The sequence below is a fragment of the Chinchilla lanigera genome, unplaced genomic scaffold, assembly GCF_000276665.1.
Source record: "Chinchilla lanigera isolate Chin_1 unplaced genomic scaffold, ChiLan1.0 scaffold00093, whole genome shotgun sequence".
Taxonomy (NCBI): domain Eukaryota; kingdom Metazoa; phylum Chordata; class Mammalia; order Rodentia; family Chinchillidae; genus Chinchilla; species Chinchilla lanigera.
Window position 1 is genome coordinate 1,200,058 of NW_004955494.1, and position 25,509 is coordinate 1,225,566.

Sequence of the window (25,509 nt, forward strand, 5' to 3'; positions counted from 1 at the left end):
AGTGCAAGCCAAGTAAAAGGTCCTGTTTCAAATCTGCATCCTGGATTTTGACCAATGTCCCCTGCCTTTACATCTCTATGTATTTTAGTGTCAGCCAGTGTTTGGGCATCTGGGCAATTTTTACTTCAGTGGGTCTTTGTCAATAGAGAGAAGCTGGAAGTAGATTCCAGAAGGGAATCTGTTGCTACTATCTTGACAGAACCACTTTCTCACCCTGAAGAAGAGTTTTGATCACTGCTTGAACATTCTTGCCTCAAGAACACAAAAGACCACCAAAGAGATGCACGAGAATGAAATATTTTCTAGTTTAATTCACTGATGCTGGAGAATGGGTGAGACGGCACCCTAGGCCTCCTCTGGCCTGGTCATTAGCTATTTCCCAGCTATTTTCTCTGCATGGTCCCTAAAGAACCTCTGCCCTTTTAGGCTTATTGCCAGTGCCCTGGGAGTTCACGTCACCACAGGGCTCAGTGGACTGGGCTGAGGTAAGGCAGAGGCCCAGACTCAAGGTCTTATTTCTCCCAAGAACAGGCTGTCCACCTCCCAACCCCCACCACTCAGATCGTTGTCCTTTCTGGTCCCATGCCGATCCACATGCAGCGAGTCTGGCAGGCCAGGCAACTGCTAGGACACCTGCACATCAATGGAGAGGAACAGTCGGCTTCTAACCCCTCACACCACAGCACTGGCACCCAGCATCTGCAGACCACGCTTTCCCATGATATAAATAATCCTGTACTTTCTCTTAACCCTTTCTCACCCAGAGAATTCTCCCAGGCTTTCATCTGGGTTCCCTGGAGCTCAGTATGGTCATAGCTCCTCCTTGTGGCCAAATGGCCAAAGGTGTTGCTAGGACTCAGTCATGCAGAAGAGCGGCAGAGGTACAGATACACATAGGTGGGGAAAAGGTTGCAGTTAGGTCCTGACCCTCCTTGAGGCTGACTTCTCTGCATTTTGGGCTGGTTTCTCTGTAGGCCCCCTCAGAATCTTATATGGGCAAGGCAGGAATGAGACCAGGCTGTGAAGTCCAAGGTCTGGCTTCAGGCCAGAAGGAGGTGGACTTTGGAAAGGTTAGACAGTGATATCATCGTCTTTGAAGGACCCTCAGCTTTAAAAGTAATTTTTAAATAAAAGAGCCTTAGTACCAGAAAGACATACATCTGATCAAGACTCCTCCTACTACTCAGCCTGTGAAGTTGGACAAAGTGTGTGGTCTAAAGCCCATGCCAGGAGGCAGTTTAATTTTAGCTATCTGTCTGCGTAGAGACATCTGTAATGACAAACTCAACCAGACTTCCTTCTCTTGGGCAGGAAGGAGTGCTGATAGCCAGGAGAGAGGCAGACATGCAGGAGTTTGTGCACAGGTGGGAAGTGCCTATGCAGGGCTGTGGCTAATTTGCTGGCACAGAAGTACACAGCTGAGTGCTCCAGCCTCGTGGGATGAATCTTCAGAATGAAATAAGACCCATCGGGCTTTTCAACTGAATAGTCATCCTCGAATGTTTCAGACTTCTCCAAGACCTTTCCCATAGAGAAACTAACCAGAAATTCCATTCTCTGTCCCAAGATCTGACGATACCAATAGAAGTAAAGGTGACTAGAAATGGGGTCACAACTCAGAGTCACCATCTCTCCCATCTTTGTGACTTGGTGGCTAGGGATCTGGATGACTCCAGGTTCTGTGTGTCCTATAAGAAGGAAAAAGAAAACGTTAAGGGGATGGTTTAGAAGTATTTTAAGGAAGTCTGACATGATAATCTTCTGGAGTCCTAAGAATCCACCTGCTTTCAGAAGACTAAAAACTGCCCAACATAAGAGCCAGTAGTCCATAGCAGGGACACACCAAGAGCGAGGCATCTCCTAGCTCTGCTTGCTGGTCATCGGAAATACAGGAAGGGTACGCTGAGCTCCCAGAATACCCTAGGCGAAGTCTGACAGAGTTGTGCCTGATTCTGGCACCACCTATCATTCCTGGAGCGCCCTCTACAGGAGAAAAGACAGAGCTTTTGTGCCAAGGCACGAATCTGATAGCCCAGGGCTTAGGGCTCTGTTCTGCTTGATGGGGTGTGCAGGACAGAAGGCCATTGCTAGCAACAATCATACAAACCACATAGGAACTATTGTCCTCGGCGCCAGGAACACTTGGAGGAGTGACAAAGACACGTGGAGAGGAGATGAGGTATTATGAAAAGGTCTCGGTGTATTTGGAGCGGATATGAGCACTGAGATAAAGGAGCTAACTAACTTGGGCAGAAAGAGAGGTCAGGAAAAGGTACATATTGGAAGGAGGATTGGTGGGGCCTGTGTTAAGTGATTCATAAAAGATTTCCCAGGAGCACAAACCAACTGGAGGATACTTGACACATCTTAAATTTGAGTGTGTTTATCTTCTAATCAACAACTGACATAGTCTTGATCAAAACAAAGCCAGGCTGAAGGCTGTGGGTGTCTGTGTGGAGAATTTAGAAAAAAAATGGCCAGTGAACTGACAGGTGGTATGTTGGTCTGAGGTTCCTGTTAGAGCCCTGTGGGAGCCTGAACTCAGTCTCAAAGCTCAGGTGGACATGTTGCCCCCACAGCCTCCCGGCTCCACCCTGGGGGTTTGCGTATGGGGAGACGGTGATGCTGCACGGCTGTGTCTTAGCTACTGGCACAGAGGTACACGCCTGAGTCCTCCATCTCCAGAAAAGCAATGTGAAGATACAACCGAGAGCTGTCTGAATTGTCAGGTGTGAAGCGACTGGGAACAGTTTCATTTTGAAGGAGGTTACTATAGCTGTAATAAAACATGAGCTTTATGGGATTCTTAGCATTCTGTCTATACCAAAACATAGCACCGTGTCCCAGGTTTTGTTCACATTTCAGAGTCCTGTTAGTCCCCATCACTGTGACCAGGTGTTTTGGTATCTGAGTAACTCCAGAATACACAGGACCTGTGGAAATAAGATGCCAAATTTAGACTACGATTAAGCGAGAGTTTTATGAGGAAATTCCATGAAAAAGCTAGAAGTGCAAGGGCAGCTGTACCCAGGACTCACCTGCTCCCAGGAGACAAAGGGCCACATAGCAGAGGAGTGTGGAGCTCATGGTTTCAGTGGCCCACAGGATGGCACCCTTGTCTCCTTCTCACAGTTTGCTTGGGAGACCAGCGCTTCTGCCTGTGGCTACAGCTCACACTTCCGCTTTGCCTTTCGTGCTGGTCAGGGCTGAGTGAGCAACTGTTCTCAGACAGACACTTTCCTGCTAGTCAGTGCCCTCCTTGCAATGATACCTGGGTCTCTCCTTCCTCTTTCTGCTCCCCCTCACACACAGATTTCCTCCACTTTTTATGGAGACCCTGCCTGCTGCGTGGCACAGACCCAGGACAAGCACACTTGAGTTTCTCTCTCCTCCCGACTGACTTAGAGAGATGCCTTGCCCACCTCACCTGGGCCCTTCCCTGGAGTCAGCTAGACCTCGTTTTAGAAATCAGTAATGTCCTGCTAACTAGGCAGCGAGCACCCCTGAGAAGGTGCTGAGGGGATAGGAGAGGACCATGCTGCAGGCCCTGCCCCCAAAGCATTTCACCTCCCTGGGCTGTGGGGCCTCAACACGAGCTGATTCTTACAGAGGAAGCTTCACAAGAACAAAAAGATCTAGGGACTGAGCCCAAGAAGCTTCAGGGACAGCGTGACATGGCTGGGAAAGTAAAATGAGGAAGTACCGCCTTCGAGTTGTGCTCGTACCATCTCCCAGCCGGAGGGAAACAAACCCTGATACCAGAGCACTTATTCCTTCCTCCTTTCTGTCTTCTCTGCTCTGTTCTCCCACCAGCTTCCGGAGTTTCGGTGCAGTCGGAGCTCCTCCTAGAGGTCAAAGAGGCACATTAAATTCATCTTTGTCCTCTGACCCCAGCCACCACCACCCCGTAGAGTACAGAGAGTACAAAGACGTACAGAACAACTGAGCAAGAGCATTTAAGGCAGAGGAACAAACAGGCTAAGGAGGAAATTGAAGCTGTACGGTAAAAGTTTCTCAAGTATCATCAACTATCAGCGAAGCACTAATCACCACCACCACCATCTACACACTGCCTTAGGATATTCTTCTTTAAAAAATTATTCAGTGAGTATTTGTTGAGCACATGCTGTGTGTTAGACATTCCTCAAACACAAGAAATAGAGTATTAAGTAAATCAGGCTTTGATGGAGCATATAGACTTTTTCTGAGTCCAACAAGCATTTAGGAATAATGTTCTCATCTTTAAAGTGCTCTAGACTTAGAACAGTACTAAGATATTTGTCAGATAATGTCCAGGCTGGAAGTTTTTTTCAATGTATGGTCTGGGAAAGTTAAAATGTAATTGGTTTTGAAGTGCTTCAATCCCTTTATCTATGCACTATCTCCTTTCTTCATCCATGAACTCTGGATGTGCAAAGAGGCTGAAATAATTGTCTCATTTTCTGTCCAACCCTAAAACAGGGTGAGCCACATGGGGTACACTTCCCTCAGATCTCGACAGGGCTGCTGTGCCAAGAACCCCAGCACGCCCAGCCCCATCACAACACTTCCTGGAGTACTGGTACTTAAGATGAGCTTGTTTCAAGAACAAAAGAGCAGGTGGATGAAATGGGAAATAGGAAGAGATCTCACGCAAAGAATAAGCCTGAGCATTAAAAAATTGTGCTTTTCACATAGTGTTGTTGGCACTGGCTTCGTTGTAACTTTGCAGAAAACAAAAAGTAGGGGCACAGTCTGAGGATACAAGGCTGAAATGGAATTGATTAAAATAAATTTGTCTGTTGTGGGTTGAGTTTTGAGTACTAATTTCTGTTTTAAAGGGCACTAACAGAATAATAACTTTTCTGTGAATGTCAAGCATTGTTCAAAGAAATTGTAGGACCAAAGGAATTGTTTCTCTTCTTAAATCCTCCTCCCTGTCAGGGTTCCCATCAGTCTTCAATTACTCCCTTGCTTTATGGCACGAGAAAGTATTCCAAGCTTTCCAGCTGCAGTCCTGGTAGTTATTATTTTTCCAAAGAGACCTGTCTTTTTAGTAAATAATGATATACAAGCAGTATATGGACACCAGATCCTGGCTCTTGGAGTGATACCATTCCAAGGGCTGGAGAATTTACCTATGCAACGTTCACACACAACCGTACACACACATGTTTCTCTGATTCCATAACTGTCCGTACTGAGAAACCATAAGTTTACTCTAATGCTTTCAGTTCCAGTTCCATATTTTAATATTCACTCTAGTGTCCTATATGATCAGCCTCCTTGCATGTGACCACTTGTCTGCTGCAGCCGTATCTACGCAGATACAAAGAAATGTGTAATCCTCCAGTAGCAAAGATTTCACTTCGTAGTGAAATAATTTGAGACACCTAGATGGTGATGGGAAGAGATGGGCTCAGGAACTGATCTGTCCTCCTATGCTTCATAGATCTTCCCATTGTTCAGCATGGTGGTTGTAGCCAATGTACATGCATTTGATTCACTTGGGCTCTCTGATCCCTTTGCATTTCTCTACTCATTTTTACCATATTCTCCAGGAAGCAACATCAACGTCTTAGAAACCCTTTATATGTTTCTGTCTTCCCTCCTATCTTTATATGTTGTTTTGTTCATATTTGCCTCTCCTCCTAATTTGACCATCTTAAGTCATGTTCCCCTCCATCTTAGCACATGCCCCGCCAGCACCACCACTGGCCAGGATTTGCATAGCACCTAAGTATGCACTCTCCTTGCTGGAGACAGCAGCTGCTCCTGATCACATGCTCTTAAACCCACCACATGCTTCCTACCATTTTCTCGCTTGAAAGTGGGAGCTGGGTTGTGCCTGCCAATATCCCCAGGTGTGTGAACTTTCTTATCACCACCCATGGTTTTCTAGGAGCCCTGGCCACAAAATCACAACCAGGTGCTTTCTTCTCAGTATCTGCCCTCAACTCCAGGTTCCCTAAGGGCTCTTTTGAAGCTGTGTTCTGATCAGCAAACATCTATTGACTGTTAAGTTCACACAAGGACGCTACTTGTAATGAGTAAGAGACAGAAGGAGGAAACAATAAAAAAGGGCATATGTATCTTTGCTTTTAGTGTGACTATTGTAGATAAATAATGGATATTGAGCTGAAGCAACTTTCAAAAAGTCACTGATCATAAAATAATGCGGTACAAATAGTTTTTATTGTACTGGCAGGCTATACCCAGAAACAAATATCATTTGGTGGTTCCAAATGGGGGAAAGTTGAAGGAGAGAAACATAACTCAGATCTTAGAGCAGTGAAACCTGTCCTGTACCAACTTCTCATTCCTAAGAATAATGTCCACTAGATTGTTTACAAAGAGGCCAGCATCTGGGTTCGATTACCAACATCTAGCATAATATTTTTCAGTGACAGAAGCAATTTTGGAAACTGTGTCTTGAGATTTGTAACTGCTACATAAGGAGGCAAATGTGACTGTATTTAGTTAATATTTTAACTTATTTTGGCTCCCCCATTAAATTATTCAGAACCCACAGTCTTCTGTCGTTGCTAGCCTGTAGTGACCACCTACTTTTTTTTTTTTTTTTTTTGGTTTTTCTCTGGTACCCGGAACCGAACTCACGACCTTGCGCTTGCCAGGCAGGCGCTTTTGCCGCTGAGCTAAATCCCCAGCCCTGTGACCACCTACTTTTATACTGTTATTCTCCTTACCCTGTGTCCCCAAGGGATAGGACTGAGAGGAAATAGGAGCTCTAAGGAGATGGTTCTGGTTCAACATAGGGAAAGAATCTCCAACTGAATGATCTTGAAAGTATGGTGGTTCTCCCAGAATAGACGACATTTGCCTTTTGTAGAAATGTTGGTGGTGGTGAAAATCAAGTGGAGCAGGAATGAACTTAAGAATTTACACCGTCCTAAACATGGTGTTTCACATTAAAGATTTAAACACAAAATTGTTTGCTCCAGGAGCATATAAATTAATTGAAGAAACAATGGAATCAAAGCTTCATTGAGTTGAAAAGTTATAATAGCAACATACACAGGGTTTATAACAAGGTACGAAAAGACAACAGAAGAGTTTGGACATCTAACAAATCAGGGAATTATGGGGGTGGGTGTAGATAAACTTTAGAGATAATTTTAGGATACTTGGGATGAGGCTTTATATTTTTCTTCCATGAAAGAAATATATTATGTTCCATCATTTTTGGATGGGTTTTAATGGATGAGTAGGAGTTTACCATGGAAGAAGTGAAGAAATTAGCCCCATCCTTTCATCAGTTAATTATTCTCTGTGTAATTACTACGTGTCAGGTATGTACTGGCTTTGAGGCATAGTAGCAATTATTAACACGTTGTTTGGGTTCTTAGGAATTTTAAGCTGCTGAAAACAAATAGATATTAAGCAGATATTTGGATGAATTATATGTGAGTGTGAGTAAATGCAATAAAAAAAGAGTAAAAGCTGGCAAGAGGGCTCATTAAGACCCGATTTGGGGTGGGAACTGGAGGTTAGGGATTTGAGGAATGAACGAGAGCTGACCAGATGTCTGGAGAACACAAAGAGGATAAGCTTCAGTGGCATGCCCTAGAATTTAACCTGTCTTGATCTCAGTACAGAACAAAGGAGGATTGTAAGAAAATTACAGTCTTTGTCTACTTTAGAAAAATTGCTCAAGTGTAGAGGGTAGGCTGAATTAAATCCAGAAGCAATAAAACCAAGAAAACCAGAAGCAAGGTGTGCCTATGGCAATATTTCTATAACTCAAGAGGGAGAACATCATGCTGAACCCAGGTGCAGGCGGATGACTTGAAAGATAAGTCAAGGTTCTTCAAAGATAAACCAAAGATTTTCAAGAGCGATAAAATCTTCCAAGACTTGACAGTTGTCTATAAGTTGTGACTAAAATGAATGGATATGTTCAGGGCAACATCAATGTTTCGAGTTTGACCTGATATAGAGGTGAAGGTACACTGCAGGAATGATAAGAAGGGGTATCTCTGAGGAACTCAGCTCCAGACAGGTTGGCCAGAGGTGGTTGAGCAGATGTATTCAGGGAGAAATCAGATCTAAGGGAAGCTCAGAGAAGAGTTGGCACTAGATAGATAGATTATAAATTATAGGAAATATTAACCAGTAATCCCAGAATTCTGTGAGGCTGAGGCAGCAGGATTGCATGTTTAAGCCCAGTCTATCAAAGAGTATGGGCAACATCCTTTAAAACAACAAAAATACTTTAAATATTTTAATACTTTAAATACATATATTTTCCGATAGAATGTAGAGAGAAGCTCCTTACTGCTACCCCAGATAGTTGCTGCTGTTAGCTGTTAGAAAGCTCTTCATCCTACTAAATAATGAAATACATATTTTTGTGGGTTCTACCTTTTTGTCCTGTCATGTGACACCTTCTGGGGTAACTTTGTGTTTTCTAGCATAGCAATGCTTCAGATGTTTTACACTATACCCCCTTAGCATCTTTCTCTAGGCTGTGGTCTCTTTAGCTATCCCTGAGTGGCAAGACTTTCACTATCCTCACCAGAAAGATTGTCTTGTATAAACAGAGCCCATTTGGGCTATGTCTGTAATTACTTATAACTGAGCAGAGACTTTCCATAGGCCCCAGAGGTAGGAAATGGGTAGGATAAGCACTAATGGAGTGATTCTAGATCAGAAAAATAGTGGAAGTCCAGGGAGACAGTTGTCAGCCTCAGAGGAAATGGAAAAAGGTAGTAGCTTGGGCTAAGAGGCTGACGATTTGGTCAAGGGTGGTAACAGACAGATTGAACATTCTCTTTAAGGAACTGGTGCATCACATGGATATCGATACAGAAAAGCAGCGACAAGAAATGCTGTCAAATGAGAACTTGGTCATGAGGACCATGGCAAAGGCTGAGATGCCTGAACAGACAAGGGACCAGTTCCCAGGAGGCTGATCAGTGGGGCCTCAGTCTCCTTGAATTTCATTTGTCGAGGAATGGCATCATATTTTAACCTGGGATCAGAGTTGTGTCTCATAATAGTACATAAGAGACTAAGATGATAACAGAGCTACTATGTGATTCCTTTATTCCTTGATTCAGTCTTTTGTTACATTGATTTTATCAGCTCTGGGACACTAGAGCATAGGGAATCTGGCCTATAGCCTGTTTTAATAAATAAACTTAAGGAGCACAAGTACACTCTTTCAGTTATATAGTGTTTATGACTAGATTCACATGTAACAATATAGTATTTATGACAGAGACTACACTGCTTTCTATACCTTAAACATTTACTCTTTGGCTCTTTATGGAAGAAGTTTCCCCAGAAACAATTTTATGGAAAAAAATCACATATAGCTGGAGTAGAAATGTCCGTAAGCTAATGCCATCCTTAAGCAGGGTTTTCAAATAAACTTAGATCTATTCCAGTGTTCACTTTTCTCAGAAAGAACATCCTCTTCACTAGCACTGATTTTTTTTTTATATGTGGTAATGATCAGAAATGCAGCGTAGGGTAGACTCTTGGGTTAGCACTAAGGTCACTTCAGAAGGTCTCCACTTTACCTTTAGAGGTTGGTGCCTAGTCTTCCTCCCAACACAAATGTCAATATGTTTGCTGATGCCCATCAGTTCCCAATTTAGGTACAAGGCCCCTAAGCCACATGCACAGGGAAGAAAGGTGACAAATACAGACTAATGAAATAACCACATGCCTCTGGGCCACCTTGTCTTTGAAGTCAGGAGGAAAGTTTTGAGGCCAACCCAGTCTGCTGAGCAGAAGGAACATGAGCATTCTCCATAGCTCACAGCTCTCACTATGGGAGCAGGCTGAGAAAGAAGACACCTACACACTATAGCATGATCCACGCCCATTATAAATGATAATCTATTGCCGTCATCAAAAGCAAAAGTTTTATACACATGAAGTACAGACAAGAAGCTATGTAGTTATAGTCAGTGAATTACTTATTGAGCCTAGGAACTTTCAATTTAATTCTCCAATATCAAGCATCACAAAATCTTTGACAGTATCTCAGAAGTGCAGGGTATCTTATAGGTCTAAGCACCTGTAAAATATGTAAAGATACGCTTTTCACATTTGTTCACCTACTCTGTACATACCCACATGCTCACTTTATGTGAAGTGTACATTTCTGCCCACTTTACAAAATTACAATATATGAGAGATCTCATACTGTTCTACTGATTCTCACTCACCTGGTCTCCTGCTATACAATATTGGTCAGATCTCCTCTACTTGAGAAGGAACTTGAGCATTCTCCATAGCTCACATGGTTATCTTCCATAACCATTATGAGGATTGCCCTGTTAATAAGCATAAAGTGCTTAGAACACAGTACTTGCATGGACTATATCTTTGTCATGCAGTGTATATTCTAAGACTTGAAATTTTAGAGAGTACCAAATAAATATTATTATTACCAAATGTTATCGTTTGTGTCTGGATGTCCCCCGCAAAGTCTCATGCAGTCATGGTGTGGTTGGGCTTTTCGGCTGAATCTAGAGTTTGTGATTGGTTCATTGTCTAGCTCTGGGATTGGGGTTGTGAATGCTACACCTCTCCTAGAACAGGTAACCTGTATACAACATAAGGGAGGAAAAGAGGTTTGTCCCTCCTCATCTCTTGTTGCTTTTGCTGTGTTCTGCCTCCATGAACAGTTGCCCTTCTGCCATGTGCCACCCTGCCTTGAAGTCAGCTGATATGGACTAGATCCTCTACAAACTGTGGCTAATTAAACCTTTCCTTCCTCAACTTTGAATGTTGGGTATTTTGTTTCAGCAATGGGGGAAAAGTAATTAAGATACCAAATATTAAAGTTTGTTTTACATTTATACAACTATGATAGTGTTTAATTAATGAATTAGGAAAATAAGAAATGAACAGCAATAAAATAGAACAAATATAACAGTATACTGTAAAAAAGCTGTGTAAATTTATGAAAAATTTACTTTTACAATGTTCTATTTAACATTGCTGGACCATGATTGATTGAAACTTCAGCAAAAATTGAAACCACAAATAAGGTGGGCACTATCCCATCCATGACGTATAGTAAACTCTAGAGAAATAGAAGTTATTATCATTCATCTTCTTTCCGCTTTCTATCTACTATAATTTCAGATAAGAACAATCTTCCTTTTCTTGAAACAAGTTGTTCATACTAACAACAAAGACAACACAGACATGTACAATCTGAACTAATATAAGACAACGTGTATAACTGTGAAAGAGCTACTGTTAAACAGCAAGGATGGAGGGTTCAAGATAATCCTTAAAACCAAAGGTCAGAGTCAAGTCATTGACTACCTGAAATTTTTGTCTAGGAATCTAGAAATCTGTTATCTTGTCCTGTGACCTGTCCTTCCTATCTTCCAATATGAAAAACTATTCCCACCGGGTGGGTTTGTTACTTCCATTCCCATAACCTTCTGGAAAAGTAAAAAAAAAGTTAATGTTTAAATATGGCCCTATCTGTCAGATAATTGAATTCTAACTTTAGATTTATTCATTTACAGTAAAACTTTTCTGGCACCTGTGACCATAGGTGTCAGTGACTAATGTGGAGGTATAAATACCTGTGCATGGGAAGCCTTCATCCTATTTACCAGTCCACATCCAGGGAGAAACCATGAAGATCATCCTCTTCCTTGCCTTCCTGGGCACTGCTGCTAAGTTTCTCTTTTTTATTTTAAAGAGAATAAAAAATAATAAAAGAACACATTAGAAATGTTACAGAATATCAAACAACAAGATGATATGAATTTAACTGTGGCTGTTATATTGCATATTGTCTGCAAAGTAGTTGTTCAGATTACCAGATACAAGTATGCAAAATTGGTCAAAAAATTAAGCATGAACTGTTCCTTTCATGTGTAAACATCATATTGTCTCGCTAGTGTAAGAACCTGAAAGAGTGAATAAAATCTGAAAGGTACAATAGATATGGTGAAAGGGAAAGAAACTGCTCCAAATGGTAAGTCTGTTTAAAGGATGGGTCGGTATGTATCTATCGTGTAGATAAGTTGCTTTGTGCTGAGGAAAACAACAACAAATGTTGAACATAAGTTCTGTTCTCAAGAAGCTTAAAAGGTTGAAAGAATAGTAAGCATGTTTATAGACAGTTAAATCTCCCTTGTGCAAGGAAGATCAGGAAGATCATAAGTGATTCAGTGTACAGTATATGAATGTACTCAACTTGTTCTGAGCTCCCAGATAAATTCCATAAAGAAGGAGACAAAAGGAAAGGTAGTTCTCATAAAAGGAGCACTTGCCTTGACCCCTCTAAGAAATTTGAGTTCATAATTGAAATTAATTTGTGCATTCTGGAGAGCCTTTAACTGCCCCAGTCTCAGTCTCCTTAATGCTAAAGACCAAGCGCTTTTGGTTATTTACCAAAAGGGCTTAACAAACAGATATTTTATGTTCTTGAATGAAAACCTTAGACTGTGTCCTCAACATCTTTACTAATGAAATATCTTAGTTATAATATCACATGTCATTCAATCATGAAAAAATAGAGAAATGATTGCATTTTAATATTACTAAGTTTCATACTGTTAAAGCATAATACTCCTACATTGGTCAGGTAAATATCCAATATACTCATCTACATGCCACTAGAATCTTTTTTTCCTAAGCTTATTTAAAATAATGGGAAAATGGGGGTCATATAGTAACAGACATTTGCAGCTGTAAGAAACTTTGATATCAGTGGGATCTACTTCTCCATGATGAATTTTTGCTAAATGTTGAAAAGATAATTGAGATAAGGGGAAAGTTTGGGTGGAGAAATCTTATATAATGTTTTATAAGATGATTAAGGGAAAATATTAGGCAGGAACCAATCACAGACACTGGGAAAATAAAATTCAAAAAATCTCATTTCTTTCTGATGAGAATACTTTGAATGGGTTTCTTGAAAAAATTTCTGTTTCCCTGTGGAGATAGCTATACTATACCAACACCACATTACCTCCACAAACACATACAGGGAATATTCTTGCTAAACTTTTTGCCTATTTGCATGTTTACTGAGCAAGGTTTTATGTAAACAGAATTTTTTAATATCCCCAGATAGTGGTGGTCACATATTTATTGTGTGACAAGTCTCTGATCTTGTATTTTAGTATACGTGTGTGTGTCTGTGTGTAAATGGTACATAAGGAATAACACAAGACATTTATCAAACTTGAGATGTAAATTTGAAAATTAGATATTCATTAGTAGTAGTATCAGAAGGGTATGAGTTAAAGTTATGGAATAATAAAATTTTTATTTATTTTTTATTTTAAAGACTGCTTTATATCATTTTATTTATTATTTTTATTTTTTAAATGTTTTATTTTAAAGAGAAACAAACAAAAGCAAAATAACAAAAACAGACAAAAACAAAACAACACAAAACCAATAAAAATGATACAGAATTTAAAAAAAAATTGAAAGGAAATTAACAATGGTTGTTGTACTACATATTGTTATCTTCAAAGTAGTTGCTCAGATTACCAGAAATAGGTATGCAAGATTGATCAAACAATTAAACATTAACTATTCATTTCAAAAAACCAATAGAAATTAATAGTACAATTAACCTGTCTATCTTGTGTGTGTGTGTGTGTGTGTATATATATAAACCCATATGTATATAGTTTCCCTTCCTTCTTTCTTTCTTTTCTCCTTTCCCTCATCCCAGTTGTTGTTTCCCTTTGAGCAATTTCTTTCCCTTTCACATTATCTATTGTACCTTTCAGATTTTATTTACTCTTTCAGGTTCTTACACTAGGGAGACAATGCCATGTTTCCACATGTGGGTCTGATTTATTTCACTTGCCGGTATGGTAAAGATTACTTTAAAACCACCACATTCAGACTATGTGAGGCAAAAGAACTTTGTCATCTCTTTTCTGGTTAGTCTGAAAAAGTTCATGGTGGAATAGAAACTCCATGATCATCTGTTTATAAGCAAGTTACAAATTTTTCCCTGCCAGTTGCTCTTCCCATTGATGATGATGATGACGAGATTGTTGGGGGCTACACCTGTCAGAAGAATTCCCTCCCCACCAGGTGTCCCTGAACATTGGCTACCACTCATGTGGTGGCTCTCTCATCAGTTCCCAGTGGGTGTTGTCGGAGGCTCACTGCTACAAATCGTAAGTAACCAAGAATCACATCCCTTTGGGCTACAGTCAAATTATTGTCTAGCCCCACAAAATCATAACCAGAGTAAACTACAGATGCACCAAAGCATTCACATGTGGAGAGCTTTATTACCCCTCGCAATCCCAGCATGCTTTGAAGGAGATACACATGGAGCTGTACCTTCAAAACTCCCTGATATCTTCTTTAATGACAGAACTAAAAATGTGGAAGGGAAATATGGCTGATGGAGTATCTCCAAAAATAATAAAGAACACTCATCAGTAGACAGTCTTAAATATTATAGCCTATCCATGAAAGCTATGTCCTACAGATGTAATAAAACCTACCATATTTCCAGGAAGACATAAAAATAAGCAAAATTCGTTCTGCTCCATTCATAATCTGCTTGATCTTTAACTTGGCCTCATCTGCCTGTACATCATGATCCCAACCAGAGCAATGGCAGGTGCTTGTCAAGCTCCAATCCCCTTTCCATCTCTGGCTGTTCAGTAGAGATTATATGCTTCCCATTTGCACACCTTACTATTCCAACAAGATGATGGGCTGTGAGTCTGCACTGACAGTTGTACTTACCTGAGTAATTTTCTACCCTGCACCATGCGTGATAGTGCACAATGCTACCTTAAGTGCGCAGGCACCTGTGTGACTCAGCACTTGAAAAGGGCGGTGTGTTTGACTATGCTAACACTGACTATTGGGGGAACTGGATGAAACTCTAATTTGATACTTAGGAAAATTTTAATCCTTTAACCCAGCAAGATCCAGGTTCATTGGGGAGAACATGACATTGATGTCCTGGAGGGAGATGAACAATTCATTAATGCAGCCAGGATCATTCGTCACCCCAGTTATAACAGAGACACTTACGATAATAACATCATGCTGATTAAGCCACAGACAGCTGCAAAACTCGCCTCTCGAGTGGCCACTGTCTCTCTGCCCAGTTCCTGGCCATCTGCTGGAACTCAGTGCCTCATGTCTGGCTGGGTCAACACTGTGAGCACTGGCAGTAAGTGAAACCTGTAATACAAGGGCCAGATCTGAGAATGCTAGAGGTGAAAGGCACCTTAAGGATCACTTGGTCTAAATTCTCATTCAAGTCATGGTCCCAGAGTTAGGCTTTGGATATGAGCAGCTTTAGAATACATTATTTGCAGTGAGGAAGATATCTTTGTAGAGATGTGCAGACAATACAACAAAATTGAACTGCTCAGGAAAAGTCAATGTAGGGAACTAAAGTATGACTAGTGATGTGAAGAGAACTAGACACTAAGGAGGCTGATAGAACAGAAGCTAGGGAACTTGAAGTTGCCTAAAGTATATATTTGCCTGAGAAAGAAGAAAAGGTCTCTGGACTTGAAATCTTTAGCCACTGATGCCAGTGCCAGAGAAAGAACAACTTGTTAATTAGAAGTATTTGAAAGCTTTCCAGGAAAAGAAAAATATCCGGAAATAGAAGTCACTGACAAATTGAAAGAAATAGTGTGAATATTGTAAAAGAGAAGAGATAGAGTGAGAAAGACATTTCCAGGACTCTGTGGGTAGGTAATCTCGCATTTTCACTTTTGCACTTGACAGGCAAATACCATTCACTGCTTCTGTGATTGGGTGCTCTCGTCCTCTCGGACAGTGCTTGCTGCAGTGCTTACCCCCATAAGATCACTAGCAACATGTTCTGCCTAGGCTTCCTGGTGGGTGGAAAGGACTCCTGCCAGGTGAGTTCTTTTGTATTTCCTTACGTCGGTTTAATTCCCCTCCTCTCCATTATACTTGTCTCTCTGAAACACAAAAAGCTGTATAAATACCCTTAGAATTGATTGTGGACAGTGAGGGATAGTTTTGGGATAAACAGTACATCTTCTCTTTGTGATACTGATGATTACGGTTGGGATAGAAAGACACGGGATATTGTCTGCACACATTTCTTTCTGTGAGGTGTACTGTGGGACTCAACCCTTGTAAAATCGGTGGAGGAAGTAGGACAGCATTAAATTTCTCCAGTTCTCACCTTTCCTTGCCCATAGGGCCTCCTGAGAAAGAGCTAAGATTAAAAAAAAGGAGAACAAAGACTAGGGACAAAGTAAGAAGGCAGAGGTTTGGTTTACCATGGTTAGAGAAGGTGTATCTTGAAAGACCAGCAGCCTGCCAAAATGACCCAAGGAAAATGGAAGAGCTTCATGGAGAGCATTTTTCATCTGGATGTAAACAAGAACTCTGAATGTCTTTTCCTTTTTGTTCAGGGTGACTCTGGTGGCCCAGTGGTTTGCAATGGACAGCTCCAGGGTGTAGTCTCCTGGGGCTATGGCTGTGCTCTCAAAGGCAAACCTAGTGTCTACAACAAGGTATGCAACTACCTGAGCTGGATTCAGCAGACCATTGCTTCCAACTAAACACTTTCATCTCTTTAAGATCTACCCTGGTAGATAACTTCACCTTCCTTCTTTGCCTGAAATCATTGTCTAAATAAAAACAATTTTATTAATATCCTGCCTCTCTCTAGGAATTGTTTTTGCTAGGAATTGGACACCTTTCTCTTCATACTTGCATTTATGCACCTACATATATGATCCAGTTCTTCAAGATCCTGGTTTCTAAGAGGAATATTATTACTAAATAAGCAGGGCCAATAGAGATCATCTGAGCCCCTCTTTCACTACCAATTTTCTCCAAAACCTCAGGCCTCATTATATACTTATTTAATGAATTCAGAAAACAAAAAGCATGAATGCAGGTGTGTTTGAACAGCATATACTTCAGGTAATACAGGTCTTGGCTCCAGAGGTATAACCGTTCCCTTTGGTTCTGCCTGGAGAGAACACCATACACACTCTACCTTAGTACTTTGCCCCCCAACCCCATACATGCATCTCCATTGTCCACATTTTCCAAGTTTTCACTCACCTCTAAATTTTGGATATTGAATATCTTATTTTTTCCCAACTGGAATATTATTGCAACAGCAGTAAAGTATCTGGAGACAGTTACACCACCATCCTATGAGCAGATCCCACTAAACCAGCTCAAATGAGGTACTAATTTAAGCCACACATGGGCTTAGTTACAAATGCAAATTGGTTATGGAAAAAAATGTATATTACCAGGAAACCATAAGTGTGTTGGTCACAGAGATCACTTAACTACCATCTTTAGCTTTGTGTGTACCACATGTAACCTGTCTTAGTTCCTACCAGCTGTACCCTACAACTTTGTTGCTCTGCACATCTCCTAGCGTGGTGATAGCAGCACTTTTAGAGTTTTCAATAATAACAGACACCCCACTGAGGCACATGTGTCATAGGTCTGCCACCACTGACCTACAGCATAGTTCCACAAAAGATTTCTTTGTACATCAGATATGCACCAAGGGAAAATGCATAATGGCGTCTGAGCATAGACACATCTATAACAAATGGTACATGTTTGAAAGGCAAAAATTCAGCCTTGTCGTAAGGTGAAAGAAGTGCATAATCTTACTCAGCTCAGGTTGCTGTAACAGCAATGGCATAGATTGGGTGGTTTAAAAGCAAAATTTTTCCCCCAATTGGAGAGGGTACATCTAAGATCAGGGCATCAGCATTTTCCCATCATTAAAAAGCATGTCATATGTTTTTCTCTGACTTGAGCATCATAATGGGCTTTTTATATCATGTGGCAGTTACTAAGGAGCGCCATTACAAAGACCATAGGATATTCTGGATTCTTTGAGTCCAAAAAGATTTGGCAATTAACACCTTCACCAGCTAGGTAGGGTTGCTTTTCCTCACCAGAGATTAGGGAGCAGCAAAAGAGCAAAAGAAATAAGGGAAGTAAAGGAAAATTTCAAACAAGCCCCTGACACAATTTCCCCTTGCATTGCTCATTCCTATCTGAAGGATTTGGGGCAGCCACTATTCTGGCTTTTTCCTACTGAAGGAGGACATGGAATGAAATTCTTCAGGACTCATATAGAACATTTATGGTTTGGCTGGCTGTGTAGGAAACTACTTCATGAGAAGGAGACAAATTCATCTGTAAACAAAGGCTAAAAAATATAAGACCCAGGTGCTTAAGACTAAAAGTGAGGTACCATTATAAACCATAGAGTGTACAGGTATTATAAATGGAAGAGCAGTTATCAATGAGAGAAGGTATCTTCAATAAATCACGTAAGAGAGGAGCTCTTCTTCTAAATGACTGCATGGGCATATATTACTAAACAAAACTAACATTTCTAATCAGTGAAAATGGTCACTTTCTTGTCTCTAAATGGAGAGCACTTATCAAAGCTATGAGCAACAACTTGGATCACACATGTGTGCCACCAAGCCTTGCTAATCCTATTCTTAATGTCTTTTCTTCTCATCTTTTATGGGCAGTAACTAGCATAATAAGTAGTAATTTCAAGATAAAAACACTGATTGTCTAACAATTATTTTAGTCTGCCCTTTGAAACACAGTTAAGAATGTTAATCGGATGAAACGATGTAATGTAAATGGCTTTAGTCTTAGAGATACTCATCTGCTCTGAGCAGCTCACTGTATTCACATTCAATTTCTATTCCACTTCACCAATAGGAGTTCAAGACTCTTTGAGGAAATCATACACTTCAAATATACTTTTCTTCTTCTGTTTTTGCTTTTATAAATTCTTGCCCTACTGAATAAGTTAAAGCATGTGCCCCTTCTCTAACTGATTCGAACTTCTTAACCTGAGAAACAAATTATTTTAACAAAACTAGTCTTGTCATTATGTACATCCCCTAGCATTACCCCAACACTTTACAATGATGTAATGTATAAATATATGTAACCTAAGCATATGACTATATTTGACTTCTCTAAACCATGGACTTCCCAAGGAGAAATGTATAACACATTTATAATGCTGTCCATGAGGAATGAATGTCTTGATGTCCAATAATCATTTGTAAAGTTCCAGACACACAGAAGAGACTCTAAATACCAGCAGCACTACAATCAGCTAAAGGTGCTGTAAGACCTTGATAACATTAGAGACTCTGAAGCCCAATTTCTAGTGCTGGAGTCCTAGTTCTATAAAGAACTTGGTATGAGCAAACAGTGAAGTCCCCTATAAGTCTGCTAATTTAGTTTTCCCATCTGCAAATTAAGGATTATAATACACATTGTACATAGCTGTTATAAAGATTGATAAATTAATACAAGCAAAATTCTATACTTTGTACTTGGGAGCTCTTGCCTTTGCATGAGGGTATTTACAAGACTCCTGGTACAGACATGAAACTTCAGTAGGACCAAATACTTTATGCAATGTTTTTTGGACACCTAGAGATGTATAGTAAAATTTAACTCATAAGTTGAACAAAATAATAGACTAGCAATAATAATTAATGATAAAATAAACATAATAATTTACTGCAATAAAAATGTCCCAAAATTTATGAATTACTTATTTCTAGAAGGTCATTTTAAGTTGTTTTGGTCCATGGTTCACTGTGAGTATATGAAACCATGGAAAGTGAAACCACAGAGAAAGGAGGATGATTACACCCACTACATATAGTAAGCTGGAGATAAAAAGGAAGTTATTACCACATTTTACTTTCTTCTTTTCAAGTATTATTATTTTAAATAAGAACAATATTTCCATTCTCAGGAGATTAAGATTTTCCTCCTTGTAATAAAAAGCCAACATGGACTTATAAGATCAGAAGACACCTAAAACAAAGTATGGGACTGTGAAAAGGAAAGTGTTAATGAAAATACTACAGTGCAGAGTTCAAGTGTGCTCAGGACAAAAGTTCTCAGCTGAGCTAGCCAACTTCCCGACATTTTTATCTGGGAATCCAGAAACCTGTAGTCTTGTTCTATGATCTTACACCCCCTTATTTGCCTACTATGGCAAACGGTTCCCACCAGCTGTGTTTGCTACTTCTGTTCTCATAATCATCTGGAAAAGTGAAAGTTTATGTTTACCTCTGGTGCTGAGTCATTTTCCATGGGCCTCAGAATGGAATTCTAAATTGGAACTTGTGAGTTTCCAGTGAAATCATTCCTCTGGCACCTGTGACAAGCATGCAGGTAAAAATACCTGAGGATGGAAAGTCTGCATTCAGTTCTCCAGTCCAGATGGAGAGGGTCACCATGAAACCTTTATCATTCTTGCCTTCCTGGGAGCAGCTGGTCAGTGTCTTCAACAAATAAATCAAGAGGTGTTTATGTGTATGTAAGTTTGTGCTGTGTGCATGCTAAAACAGGAATGAGTTTAGTGTATTGTCTTTACTAAAGAAACATAAAATGTTGAAGATAAAGTGTATTACATGTTGGCAGATAATTAAATCAAACTTGTGGGAGGAGGTGAGAAACAGGATGAACAAAACTCATTCAGAGTATGAACATAAAGAATCAGTACTCAGCATGAACTTCCAAGAAAAACTCACTGAGAAGGAGGAAAAAGGAAAGGATTTTGAAGAAGCACTCGCCTGGATCTCTTTATGAAGGTGGAGTTAATAATGAAAACTAGTCTGTGTTCATTGAAGAGGTTGCAAATGTCCAACCGTAATTTTCCTCAGTATTAAAGGTCTCGTTATGTACCCAAGCACTCCTCATGGGAAAAGGTACATTATTCCATGAAGAATGCCATACATATTAATAGTGCCATAAGAAAAATATATGTTTAAAATACAGAAAAATAAATTTTGAAAAAAGTTAACATAAAACTATCATTTCCTGATATGCAGTGCAAGGGTATTATCATCTCTTTTCTGGTTTGTTAGTCTGCAGAAATTCTGTGGTGAAGTAGAAATTTCTCATACTTACATTCAACTAGGTTCCTAACCGGATTCCTAACTTTTCCTCATCAGGTGCTTTCCCCACCCATGGTGGTGATGACAAGATCATTGGAGGCTACAGATGTCAGAAGAATTCCCTCCCCTACCAGGTGTCTCTGAATGATGGCTCCCACTTCTGCGGCAGCTCCCTCATCACTGACCAGTGGGTGTTGTCCGCAACTCACTGCTATGAGCCGTAAGTCAACAATATTCACATTCCTGTTCTCTATGGTCAAATGATCCTCCAACCCAAACAGATAACCAAGGTAAACTGGAGTTATGCATGATGGACACACCATGCTGTACCTAAAAGTCGCAGTATTCCCTCAGGAATCCTGAGATGTATTAAGGAACCTTTACAAAGAGATATATCCTTAAAGTTCCTGAAGACTTTTTAATTACATTACTAGAAATAGAATGGAAACCATGGCTGATGAAATTTCTCTTGAAATATCTTAAGAGAATGAATTACTACATAGTGATATCATTATAGCTCAACAGGAAAATTATGGAATACCATATGGACATAATAAAATGTATCAAATATCTACTGCATTAAAAGAAGCATAATTTACTCTCTTCCCTTGAAATCCTTTTATCATTAACTCATCCTCATCTCACTGTGAAAGTCAGTGATCCCAACCAAAGCAGAAATGGCAGATGCCAATCAATCTCTACTCACCAGTTTTCCTCTCCAATGGCCAAGTAGAGGTTATTCAGTTCCCATTCCTCTACCTACCTATTGTAACAAGATGCTAAGTGTCAGTACTGACAGGGACACAGATGCAGGAACTCTGTAAAGTGTGCCATGCATGGTAGTACACAATGCGAGTTTAAGTGCTCATTGCCTGTATGAATGAATTCTTGAGGAGGATCAGATGTTCCTATGTTCATGGGAGGGAGGTTGTCAAAAGGAGATAAAGCTCAAGTTGGATATATACAAAACTTTCAATCCTTTAATCAAGGTGAATCCAGGTTCATCTGGGAGAACACAATATTCATATTATTGAGGGTGATGAGCAATTAACTGATGCAGCCAAGATCACCCTTCATTCCAAGTACGATAAAGACACCATTGATAATGACATTATGCTGATTAAACTGAAGTCACCTGCCACCATCAATGCACGAGTGGGCACTATCACTCTGCCACGATCCTGTCCTTCAACTGGTGCTCAGCGCCTCGTGTCTGGCTGGGGCAACACCCTGAGCTTTGGTAGTAAGTTTCTCCTGCAATACGAAGACTAAGTCTGAACATGTTAGAAAAGTGTTAGTCTAACTTCTCACCCAAGGCGAGGCTCCAAGAGATAGGCTTCACATATACAGGAAGTGTATACTGAAGTGAAGAAGATAACTTTCTGGACACAATACAAGATGCAGCATAAATGAACTGCTAATACAGATGAAAAGTATTTAAGTGAAGTGGGATTAGTGGCTTTCAAAAGATTAGAAAGAGAAGAGGTAGATAGAATGATGATAAAGTCCTCAGCGCTAACTGAAGTGTACATTTAATTGAGAAAAAGTCTCTAGACTTGACTTAAGTGCCCACTCATGCTAGTGTCAGAGAAATAATGACTTGATGATCAGAACTGTTAGATGAAGCATTCGGGGGGAAGTGCTTTCTTTCATTGTAAATCACTGGCAAATGCAAAGAAAGAGTAGGAGTTGTGTGATAGCGAGGACAGAATGAAATTTTCAGTGATGCTCTGTGTCATCTTCTTCTGTTCTCATTCTTGTATTCAACAGTCAAGTTCCCTTCCATCCTTCAGTGTCTGGATGTCCCCAACCTCTGACACTGTTTTCCACAAAGCACACCCAGGTCGGATCACTAGCAACATGTTTTGTGCGGGCTTCGTGGAAGGTGGAAGGGACTCTTGCCAGGTGACCTGCTTTGTATATCTTCTTGGTTCTCCTTAGTGTCATCCTCTAACACCATATTTTTCCTTTTCTGAACCACAAAGGACTGCACAATTGTCCTTAGTGCCAATTGTAAAAAGAGGTAGATAGCACTGGAGTAAATTATAAATCCTTTGCGATACTCATGATTAAACTAGAAAAAAGACACTTAGAATTTCATGCTAAACAATGCAACCAGTCAATGGTCTAAAGCAGTATATTATGGAATGATTCTCTGTGAAAGGTACAGAGCTCTTGAGATGGCTTTAAATCTCTCCAGTCTTTTTCATTTTCTATAGGCTTGGAAGGATGGGGAGGACCATAAGATAGGAAGAAGAAGGATGTAGTAAATAGAGCAAGTTTCCATTCCTGGGGGCATGGCAGTTGCTTCATGGAGGAGCTGCAGTCTATAAAAACAGTTCCTCTTTAAGGGAGCAACATCTTGGGTCTCATTTGTGCAAAGTGAGCTAAGCCACCATTATTTGGAAGGCTGAGTCATGAGGAATTCCATGAGTTTGAGCCATCTTCAACTACATAGTGAGACCCAGTCTCAAAACATAAAATAAAAAATTAAAGAAATGAAAAAGTGAAAAGTCCAAAGCTCAGTGGATACAAACAAAAGTCCCGTTTGTCATTCTGTTCTTATTTAGGATGATTCTGGTGGCCCTGTGGGCTGCAATGGGCAGCTCCACGGAATTGTCTCTTGGGGTTCTGGTTGTGCTCTCAAAGGCAAACCTGGTGTCTATGCCAAGGTGTGTAACTACCTGGACTGGATTCATGAGACCATCACTGCCAACTAAACACCTTTATTTCTTAAGTCCCACAAGCAGAGTCAATTTCACCTTCCTTCTGTGCCTGAAATTATTATATGAAAAATAAATTTTGCTCTGCATCACATCTTTTCCTGATGGTCCTTGCTTGTTATTCAAGAACTTTCCAAATACAAGAAGATAGAAATGTGAAGTATTTCACTGAGAAATTTAAAAGGCTTTCTCATCATTCACCCAATGAAATGAATAGACACGTCCTTGTCACCTCCACATGCCAACCTGTGTGGGACATGGAGGACAGAAGGCAAGTAGGGCACATTTCCAATCAAATTTCTTATATGAAAAAACCAAGAGCTCCTGATAATTTTTATTGTGTGACTTTTCTGGTATACATATGTGGTCATTCATTTTTGATGGCTGCTAATATGTTTTGTTTTTTTTTTTTTTTTTTTTTTGGTTTTTCTCCGGTACCGGGAACCGAACTCACGACCTTGCGCTTGCCAGGCAGGCGCTTTTGCCACTGAGCTAAATCCCCAGCCCCATGGCTGCTAATATGTTTATTGCTTATGAAAGACAATCTTACCAGAATGCCTCATCAAAGTCAATTGCCTAAAGTCAGTCAAATAATTCATAATAAAACTACAATGACATCCAAAATGTCTGTTTCCACAGTGCTCTACTGCTTCTGTGACTAAATGCCCTCTCTTTCCTTGTTTTCTTAATCTATCTGAAACTCTGGAGGCTCGGTAATGAAATATTCTAGATGGATCATGTTTCCAAAATCCATGGATTCCTGCACTTTCCAAGGAATCATCTGACTAGAGGTTCCACTTCTACAAAACCTTCTTGTTTTCTAACCAAATATGGCTGAGTTAGCAGACACAGACGGTGGAGAGGGTCAGCACCTCTTCCCATCAGCCTTCCCCTCAAACCTCAGCCCAGAGAATGGAACAAACGGGCAAAAAAGCTATGAAATGCAAAGTAGCACAACATAGATCTCTCCTCTCACAGGATCACAGTCTTGGATCCAGAGAAGTGACTCTCCTCTTCATCCCTGCCTGTGCTGTGTACTACAAACACGGTGCCTTTCTTCCACACTGGCTTTCCCCTCCCATTTTCATTGTTCCATAGACCATTGAGAATAGGGTTTGTCATAAAAGTCCTACACAGAATTTCTGGGCATCCCTGGTATGAGACAGGGAAAAGCCATAACGGAATCTGAGCACAGGTCCACTGAGGTAACCAGAACAGGTTTGAGAGAAGAAAATGCAGCCTCAGAATAAAGTGAAGGAAGCATACTGTCTTAACTCAGAATGCTCAAATAAAAACACAATGTGCTGCAGGCTTATTTCCCACAGATTTATTTCTAACAGTGCTGGAGCCTGAGGCATCCAAGGTCACAATAACAGCAGGCATGATGCTGGGGAGTTCCTGCTGCCTGGTTTATTGATACACCTTGTATCTTTGTATACCTGTGTGGCCAGGAAAGCTTAGTGTACTCCCTTCCTATACTTGTAAGTACACTGGACCTAGTCTAGGGGTTCCTCTCTCTCAGCCTTATCAGAACCCAATCAGCTCCTAAAGCTTCCACCTGCTAGGAGAGAGCACCAAGGAGACAGGAAAACGAGGAAGTGTGAAGAAAACCTTAGGGAGAAAAAAGTCAACAGAGAAAAGCAAAGCAGAGAAGAGAAAAGAAAAGAGATGAGAAAAGAAAGGTGGAGAAAAGAAAAAAGTCTAAAAGAGGGAGCACAACAGGGAAACACTCAAAGAATAAAGTAAAAGAAAACACACAGCATTAAGCAAGTAAGGACCAAAAGAAAGGAAAGAAAAAAAACAAAAAAACAAGATAACCCAGAATGCACAAAGAAGCAAAGGAACAATGAATAATGAAAATTACAACGACTGAGAATGCTTCA

The 25,509-nt window shown here is 40.3% G+C and overlaps 1 protein-coding gene, 1 pseudogene and 1 gene segment (V, D, J or C); 2 read left to right on the plus strand and 1 right to left on the minus strand.

Annotated features, from left to right (window-relative positions):
• Positions 1–2,640: 2,640 nt before the first annotated feature.
• Positions 2,641–3,349, minus strand: LOC102003461. The segment is given in 2 exon segments: positions 2,641–2,933; positions 3,039–3,349. Coding segments are annotated over 2 exon segments (342 nt in total).
• An 8,262-nt stretch (positions 3,350–11,611) lies between these two features.
• Positions 11,612–16,529, plus strand: LOC102010913 (annotated as a pseudogene).
• A 987-nt stretch (positions 16,530–17,516) lies between these two features.
• LOC102003778 (cationic trypsin-3-like) lies at positions 17,517–23,623 on the plus strand. The gene is given in 7 exon segments (XM_013504918.1): positions 17,517–17,585; positions 20,214–20,280; positions 20,961–21,123; positions 21,893–22,146; positions 22,674–22,716; positions 22,718–22,808; positions 23,474–23,623. Coding segments are annotated over 7 exon segments (837 nt in total).
• The last annotated feature ends 1,886 nt before the right edge of the window (positions 23,624–25,509 follow it).